Below are 9,925 nucleotides of genomic sequence, written 5' to 3'. Positions count from 1 at the left end.
CTCTCGCCGGAAATCTATACAACGAAGCTTTTCCGATGTCTTCGGATGATCTCGCAGGCGTGCTGGCTCCGCCTCCAATGCTGCTGCCGGATAACCCAACTAGCCCGGGGAACGCCACGGCCGCTCCGCCGCTTACTGACAGCCCTACCTGCTCCAGGAACTCCGCCGCCTGGGGCAGTAGTATGTAGCCCAGTAATTTGTATGTAGTCAAATGTCAATTTTTTTCTTTTATTTTTTGAGATAAGTAAAATGTCAATTTTAGCCCTGTTAAAAATGGACAAAAAAAAAATCCAGTGGAATTTTGACGGAAAAGTGGCCGGAAGGACCATTTTTGCAAAAAAATCAATAGTCGTAGACTAAAATTGCAAGGTTCAAAAGTCGTGGATCAATTCTGCTAGTGCCACTATAGTCGTGGGACCAAAAGTGCAAAAAACTCTCCAGATATAGGACTGATTATTTTGCATTTTTTTTAACCAGGCCAGAAACATTATTCACACTTGAATATGACACACACATATAGGGGTAGAATCAGGTGCAAACATGTGATCGAATTTTAAAGTTCACCCCACAGAGCTACAAAGTGCATTTTATGATACTCCGTACTTAAAAATGCACCTCAAAAGTAAAGTTTAAAAACTAGAATTCTAAAAAAAGAATATTTCACTTTTGGTCCTCTATCATTGTACTTGAATCACATTTCATCCATGACTATTAATATTTTATAATTAGGTGCATGACTATGTACAATAGTTAAAGGACCAAATTACACTACACATAATAAATGTGCAAATTATTACTCCCCCTGTCCCATTTTGCATGTCTTACTTTCCTTTTTAGTTTGTCCCAAAATGTTGTCCTCTTTCCAAAATTGAACATCACCATCATTCTACTTTTTCCCAAATTACCCTTATGACTTTTGCTTTTATTCCCAAAAGTGAAAAAGTGAAGGGCATAATTGAAAAATACATAACATTTACTTTAATTCCTTAAAAAGCGTGCAAAAAGCAAATGAGACAATCAATTCGGGACGGAGGGAGTATTAAATTAGGCACTTCTAAATATAGTAAAAAAAAATATGTTAATTTTATAATTATTGTAAACTTTTAAATTTTTAATATTTATAAAAGGGAAAATGGCATTTTTTTCCCCTAAGTTATATACTTATAGCACTTTTTTCCCCTCAATTATTTATGTAAGCACATTAGCCCCCTCAATTATTTTAAAAGTGGTGATTTTTTCCCCTAATATATTTATAAAAGGGAAAATGGCACTTTTCCCCCCTAAGTTATATACTTATAGCACTTTTTCCCCCTCAATTATTTATGTAAGCACATTAGCCCCCTCAATTATTTTAAAAGTGGTGGTTTTTCCCCCTAATATATTAAATTGACATTTCTACCCTTAAAGTAAACATTTTATTTATTTTACTTTTCCAACAAATTATTGCGTATATGTAGCGATTACCACGGTTCGGTTCGAACTGAACCATACACTATAGCAGTCGAATTAAAAGTTTTCAGTTATGATCCAGATCTAGAACCCAATATTTGGATTTCAATTTATTAAATTTAAGAATAAAAAAAAAAAAAAAAACTGGATCATGAACCGTGAATCGGCGGTTTCGGATCCAGTTCGCGATTTTGAACCGTCTTTATTTTAAAATTTTATTTTTTATTTTAAATAGTCTAAATTCAACACTAAATGTATTTTATTTTTTCAGTTCGGAACATGAACCGGCCATTCCGGTTCGTGATTTTAATAAACTCTAAATATCGCGTTTTGATTATAAATTGTAATTGGAATATTTTGGTTTGGTTGCTATATATCTGTTTGGTTTGAACCAAATTATAGTAATAATTTTTGGAGAATATAAATAAATAAAATATTTATTTTAAGGGTAAATATGTCCATTTAACATTTCAGCGGTAAAAAGAGCCACTTAAATAATTGAGGGGGAAAAAGTGCTAGAAGTATATAACTTAAGGGGAAAAAGTGCCATTTTCCCTTTATAAAATTAACTTTGCTCTTTTTTAATTTTATTTTGAACAACCTTTAGCCGTTAATCTACCCCAAATAGATACATCATATTACTCTTTACTTTAGAACATGTTGATCAATTTTTACTTTTTGCTATATATTCAAAATAAAATTATAATTTCAAATTTTAAAATTCTAAATACGTGTTTTTAAATTTTGAATACATATTTGTAGCATCAAATAATATTATTGTATAGGTCCCAAATTTTTTTAAGACTGGCCCTGATTTATGATATTAGAGAAGAAGATTTTTATAGACTCATAAAATTTTGAGGAAACTGTATAAGAGCTATTTAAATAAAATTAGTGATGTTAAAAGAAATTTGGCATAAGCTTTTCTTATATTATCCGCACATTTCATTTATCATGTAGTGTGATGACATCTCTGTTATCATTTCAAATGGATAATTATAGAATTAAACCTCGATCTTTGAGATGAAAAAAATTAAGAAGTATAGAACATATACTAACTTGTAAATTATGAGTGTCTCAAAAAATATCGTTGTCACATTTTCAAAAATAGTTGGCAGCTCTGACACGACTCTTTTGCTTTACTTTTTGGAATTTTTGCTACAATACAAAAAGTTACTTTTCATATTGTGAAATGTATAAAAGCATGCGTAACGTACTTGCTGTCATGACAATTATTATTGTGTGAATCATATTTTTAAATAATGTATATTTAATATATAAATAATCTATTTTTAATATATTAAAATTGTATATTGTATTTAGGAAAAGTATATTATTTAAGTACTGAAAATATATTATTTTATATAATATATATTTAATACATGAATAATGTACTTTTAATATATTAAAAATGTAATTTTTGTTATGACTCACACATCAATGTATAGACCAATAATTTGCCTTGTCGTGAATGGTAGTCCATGTATGATTATGATAACGTAGTTGGACTTTAATTCTTTAAACAAAAACCTTCTATTGATAGGCTAGGCCAATTGGGAAAATACTACTATTATCAAATTTTATTTTCTCTCTCAAAATTTTAATGTCAACATTCTCATTCGGAGGAAAATAAAAATAATCTATCATCATTTGTTACATTGTTAGTAAAAGTGATGGAGTAGTGATAAATAGTACATGTAATAGAACTCGGCCAATTGAGTCACCCGGTCTATCCTATAATAATGGTTAAAACTTTAGGTGGGAATTATGTTCAAATCAACTTGTACTCACCAGTATTTGGTCATGTCTGTTGAGCCCTTGAGTCATTATGATTTATATCCTCCCAAATTCTCTGTTTGATCGAAGTATGAGGAGCTTTTGGGGTTGAAGATTCAATCTTTTGGGAGAAGATATCCTAATTAAAGTATTTTGAAAGAAAAATTGTAAAAAATGCTCATCTATAATATGCCAATTATCAATGTCACCCCTGAATTATGAGTGGTGTAAATGTTGCCCCTCAATTATCAAAATGGTGCACATATAGCCTCTCCCGTAACGGACATGTGGTTCCCCACCGCTGTCCATCGCTGGTACTTCGAATCGAGGGAGGGAAAAAACAACTAAATTACATATTTATTCTGACTTAACGGTGTCGTACACTAATGGGGAACCACATGTCCGTTACGGGAGGGGCTATATGTGCACCGTTTTAATAATTGAGGGGCAACATTTACACCACTCATAATTCAGGGGTGACATTAATAATTGACATATTATAGAGGGACTTTTTTACAATTTCCCTATTTTGAAACATTGCCATTGCCATTAATTATGAAATGTCACATTTAAAATAATAATTAAATTTGTGAGTGGCCGGTTTTAGGATACGTGTCATAGTATCATTCACGAATTAAGCACACACATTTCAACACTTTTGAAAAATCGAATCAATAATGTCGACTAAATAAATTTCCATGTTAACTTTTTGCTCGTATATTGGCCTCCGAATTGAAGCGTTAGTTTATTTGCAATCATTTGACTAAATCGGGTTAATCTTGTTTTTATACTCAACACTAATTTATATGGAGTATATTTTTGTGTATAAAGAGTCTAGCTGAAATGAAATCCAAATCTTTAATGTTCGCAATAAGAATCAAACTTCTACCTTATCGTTAGATCAGAAGTAAGTCTTAATTAAGTGAGTCTTCTCATACATTAGATCAATACCATATGATGGGTTTATGGGGTTCAAGATATAATATGATGAATCCGGTAAATCTAGGTTAAAAAAAAAACTAAATATTATGGAAGATTAATGAACAATGTTTTCACGCTTTAAACAGAGAGACTTACAGAGTTATTTATACACAGAGAACTAACTAAGAGATAGCTAACAACCACTGAATAAACTCTAACAAGGCCTAAATATCTAACTGTCTAACACTCCCCCTCAAGCTGACGGGGAACAGGAGACCACGCCCAGCTTGAAACGTAAGTCGCTTAGTCGTGCCGAGGAAAGGGGCTTGGTGAAGATATCTGCAAGGTGATCATGTGTCGAGACGAAGTTGACTTTCAACCCTCCGGAGGCGACCTTGTCCCTGACAAAATGGTAGTCCACCTCGATGTGTTTGGTCCGTGCATGAATTGAAACACGGGGTTAGCACACAAGTACGTGGCCCCTAAGTTGTCACACCACAGCACGGGAACCATAGACGGGCGTAAACCAAGCTCCTGTAAAAGAGATTTGATCCAAGTTACCTCAGCTGACGCATCTGCAAGGGCCTTGTACTCGTCTTCTGTTGAAGAACGCGCAACCGTGCGTTGCTTCCGTGAGACCCAAGAAACAAGGTTGGGCCCGAGGAAAACGGCGTAGCCAGCAGTTGACTTGCGATCCACGGAGCACCCGGCCCAATCCGAGTCAGAGAAGGCGTGTATTGCTGGAGCGGTGGATGGAACAAGACGCAGTCCAAGATGTCGCGTTCCTTGAACATAATGAAGTACCCGCTTGAGAGCTGCCCAGTTATCTTCTGCCGGGTTGTGCATGAATTGGCATAGACGATTAACTGAGAAGGACAAGTCCGGCCTTGTAATCAGAAGATACATCAACGAACCAACTAGACTCCTGTAAGGCATCGGGTCGTCTAGTAGTGGGGAATCCGTGGTAGTTGGCACAACCAGCGACATGGGTAGTGGCCAGCTGTTTGCAAGTTTCCATGCCAGCTTTGCGGAGTAACTCTGTCATGTAACGCTGTTGGGACAGGATCAAGGCATCACCACTATAAGTAGCCTCAATCCCCAAAAAGAACCGCGGCACCCCGAGATCTCGAATCCGAAAGGACTCAGCTAGCTGACCTATCACGGTGGTAAACATGTTGGGATTATTGCCCAGGAGTAGTATGTCGTCGACGTATACCAGTATATATGCCCGGTCTTGTCCTGAGTAAAAAATGAACAAAGATATATCTGTTTTGGATGGCCGGAAGCCAATTTGTAGCAAAAAATCGTGTAATCTTTTAAACCACGCACGGGGGGCCTGTTTAAGCCCGTACAACGAGCGTTGTAATTTACACACGTGATCTGGAAAATTGGGATTCGTGTAGCCTGGCGGCTGACGCATATATATGTCCTCCTCGATGTGGCCATTTAAGAACGCGTTGTGGACGTCCAACTGGCGCATAGTCCATTTAGTGGACACCGCGAACGCTAGAAGTAGCCGAATAGTGGTCGGTTTGACCATGGGGCTATACGTTTCTCGGTAGTCCTCTCCAGGAATTTGATTGAACCCTTTGGCTACTAAGCGAGCCTTGTAGCGTTCAACTGAGCCATCGGACTTCCGCTTGATGCGGAACACCCATTTGCAGCCGATGACATTCACGTCGTTGCGAGCCGGCACTAGACGCCATGTGTCATTTTGTAGTAAAGCATTGAACTCAGTATCCATCGCGGCGCGCCAGTGGGATGACTTGACAGCTTGGGTGTGGCAAGTAGGTTCAACATCATCTATAGAGGCTATCAAAGCTGTTGGTCGTCGCCGTGCATGTGTTCCCACTCGCAACTTCATGCCGTGAGTGCGTATATTCGGCCTTACAGTGCGGCGTCTCCTCCCTGTTGTTGTTGACGAGGTAGTCGGCTGAAAGGACGAGGAGGCTGCCTGCTTTGATGAACTGGATGGTTGCTGGGGTTGCGGCACCGACGGTTGGGGCAGTTGGGACTGCAATGGTGGTTGTGGCACGGCAGTGGGTGTCGGCTGACTGAGCTGAGCACTCGCCCAAGGCAGAGGAGCGGTGTTGGTTGGCACGGGAGCTGATATTGGGTGTTGCATGGCTTGATAGGGAAAAACTTCTTCATTGAAGCGCACATGCCGCGCAACATACACAAGTCCAGTATCTTTGTCTAAACACCTGTAACCAAGAACAGACTCTGGGTATCCCAGAAACACACAAGAAGTGGACCGGTAATCCATCTTGTGACTGTTATACGGGCGAAGGCACGGGAAACATTCGCACCCGAACACCCGCAATATATTATAATTCGGTGACTTGTGAAACAAACGAGAATAGAGACTTATATTTTGGGAAACTGTGGACGGGAGGCGGTTTATTAAATAAACCGCTGACTCAAACGCATAGGACCAGTACTTTTGTGGGACACAACTCTGGGCAAGTAAGGTTAGCCCGGTTTCAACTATATGGCAATTTCGGCGCTCTACACGGCCGTTTTGCTCGTGTGTATGGGGGGCTGATTGCCGATGGGCAATTCATGCTGCGGTGAACACTGAGTGAAGTTTTCGGTACTCACCGCCCATATCGGATTGGACACATTTTATAGTGGTAGAGAAACAATTTTCAATATAGGCACGAAACTTGGAAAAAACAGAGTATATATCAGACTTGAATTTAAGCGGATAATACCAAATATAACGCGAAAAATCGTCAACAAAAATCACGAAATATTTAGAACCATCTGACACGCCGTACACAGATTATTAAGGGATCAAAAAGATCCATTGACAGGACAACTAGAAAGAACCGGACGCAAGACTCGAATATGGGGGTGACCAAGGCGTTATGCCACACTTTGGGAGAAGCTTTTGCTGAAATTAACGCAACGGGTGAAGTCGTGGCGAGTGAATACATCCCGCCGTGACTGGGTCCGCTAAGAAGAACTTGACTGGTTGTACGGTCCTTCACAAGAAAATGAGACGGATGAAATTCAAAATAGACGTCATTGTCACGTGTAAATTTTTGCACGGACAGTAATGACGCACGTAACTTAGGAACATGCAGAACGCTATGTAGAAACAGTGACCGAGACTTAGACGATAAAGAAAGCGAACATGTGTTTGAGATAGACAGACCTGAACCGTCTCCAACGCGTAATGTCTCGTCACCTCCATATTGTTCAACATTATTCAGCGCCGCTACGTTAGGTGTTGCATGAGCATTAGCGCCGGTGTCGGGGAACCACACGTTGGAAAAAGGAGCTGTGTTGAAATCATCCTGGGTTTGTTGAGAAGCCAGGTGAGCTTGTGGCTGCATGGGCACATGTTGTGGAGGCTAGTTGTTTTGTAGACAGTGGCCACCAACATCAACAAATCGTTGATAACAGGTAAGTGCAGTATGGCCGACAATATCACACAATTGACACCTTACACCGCCACGTCCTCTTTGTCCTCTGCCGCGGCCCCGGTAGTTGTTCCGATCACCACGGCCACCGCGGCCTCGTTGTCCATTGCTGGGTGGGTACTGAGCCACCATGGCTGCCGGCGGTTGAAGAGGAGCTTGGGTTGACTCTTCTGGAAACAGGTAGTGATGAGTGGCTAGAATATCAGCAACCTCTGGGATTGATAGCGGTGTAGTTTTGGTGGTGAGGGAAGCGACGAGGCTCCTGTATTCCGGTCGAAGCCCCCGGAATACATGGAGGTTTTGCTTGTCAAAATCGATCGGTCTACCGGCTTGCGCAAGTTGCTCGACCAGGACCTGCGCTCTGCCTAGGTAGTCAGCCGGTGACGAGTCTCCCTGCCGGAGACCTTGGAGTTGAGTGAGGAGACTCAACGATCGAGCGCGAGAGGTTGAGCCCAAAGCAGTTTCGACGACGAGCCAGACAGAGCGCGACGTGTTGTGCCCGATTGCCAAGTACAGGACTTCCTCCGCCATTGAGGAGATCAACATACTCAGGATTGATTGATCCTGTTAGATCCACACATCGCGAAGGGAGTTGGTAGCCGGAGTAGTCGATGTGGAAGAGCCGGCGAGTGTCTCCGAGGGGCAGGTCTGGGTACCGTCGACATACCCATATAAGTTCTGGCCACGTAAAAATGGCACTAATTGTGCTTTCCAGAAGAGATAATTGGTGGAGGTTAATTTGATGGAGACAGTGGTGGGCTTGTTGGAGCATGTTGGGCGGTCGGCGATCGAAGCCAGGAACGGCATCCGTCGAACTATCCGGTGAATCCAGAGTTGGGAAGGAATTTGGTTATTGGCCATAGGATCTATTTGGCTTATCTGATACCAGGGATCGAGTCTCACCAGCGGTAGTGTGTGAGCAACCTTTCAAAGTGAGAGGCTCCTTGTGTGCAGTAAGCAAAGGTCTAACTTCTGTGTTCAGTTGAGTTAGTATGATTTACATCCTCCCAAATGCTTTTTCAGGTCGGGGTTTGGGGCCCTTGAGACTGAGAATTCAATCTTTTGGGAAGAATAAAGTTGTGATGACTCTAAAGAGAAGATAAATGTTATTCTATAATAAATGAGAAATAAAATATATTGAAATAGATTTACGATGACATAAAAAATATTATTTAAATATTTTTGTTGTTTTAAAAAATAAAAGAGGAAAATCCGTCTAGAAAAATTGACACTCACATTGATTAATGACAATAATTAAAAGATAATGGTTGCAATCTTAGTTGAGTTGATGGGGCGATTTGGATGGTAATTAAAGATTTTAAATTTAACTTCTCTCAACTTAAAAGTCAATCAACTATGGTCAATCCTAAGATAGTTTACCTCTTTGTTAGCCTTTGCTAGCTAGGTGATATGGGCAATATAGAATGCACGGGTATGAAATGTCATCCTTAAGAAATTGCAGGTTATGTCATGTAAGATGCAATAACAATGAACTAGTAAGTTTAAAAAAATATAAAAGAAGCTATGCAAATCATAAAATTCAAGCAATGCTCAACATAAATAATAAGTAAATGAGGCAATAAAAACGAGATAGAATGCAAGGAAAATAAAGATTCAGATAAAGAAGCGTAATCTTCTAGATGCAAAGGAAATTATAGGATTGGGGGTTGAAACACCAAATTAATGGATTAACCGAAATGCACACAAGAATCATAGTATACAAGCCACTCTTATTATCATATAAAGAAGGATTAAGACTAGGAATATAATTGTCCTACCATACTCTCGCTACACATCAATTCTAAGTCCTTCATGCATACAAAGCATCTAAAACCCCCATGAAAAATAGAATTTATCCAAGAAGCTAAGTAAACTATCTAACTTGTATAGTTCGTGCAATTAGACCATCGAACAAAAAAAGTGTGCAATTAAACCATTTAAGATTAAAAATGTTTGCGATTAGTATTATTTGTAGGTAAGTAACAAATTGGCGATTAACTTTTAATTTAACATGCCACATGAAAAATTAAATAATTTTTCCTTTAATTATTTAACAAAAATAATATAATATTATTTTTTTATAAATTAAAAAACAAACAAAAAAAAAAAACAGAGCCACTTCCTTGTCTTTATTGGCACAGTTGTTTGGATACTTGAACACCAAGAAAACAAAGAGTTCCAAAGTCCATGCCACAAGCAAATTGGAATGATCTTCTGGTTCTCCTTCTCAACTCTTGTGTTTAATTTGCACATAGTAAGTACTAAAACTATGCAGTACATTGCTTAGAGTCAGATTGTTTTTATAGCGATTCTTAAAATCAGGGGAGAGGATGTTAAACAATTTATCAAGA

General features: G+C 39.0%; 1 protein-coding gene across 1 annotated transcript; it reads right to left on the bottom strand.

The window, feature by feature from the left end:
- Positions 1–7,505: 7,505 nt before the first annotated feature.
- LOC109147629 lies at positions 7,506–8,105 on the bottom strand. Its single transcript, XM_019295236.1, has one exon. The coding sequence runs from the start codon at positions 8,103–8,105 to the stop codon at positions 7,506–7,508; it is 600 nt and encodes a 199-aa protein (XP_019150781.1).
- Between the last annotated feature and the right edge of the window lie 1,820 nt (positions 8,106–9,925).

This window comes from Ipomoea nil, unplaced genomic scaffold (assembly GCF_001879475.1).
Source record: "Ipomoea nil cultivar Tokyo-kokei standard unplaced genomic scaffold, Asagao_1.1 scaffold2025, whole genome shotgun sequence".
NCBI classification, from domain to species: Eukaryota; Viridiplantae; Streptophyta; class Magnoliopsida; order Solanales; family Convolvulaceae; genus Ipomoea; species Ipomoea nil.
The sequence above is the reverse complement of the archived record's forward strand: the minus strand, read 5'-3'. Positions and strand labels throughout refer to the sequence as shown.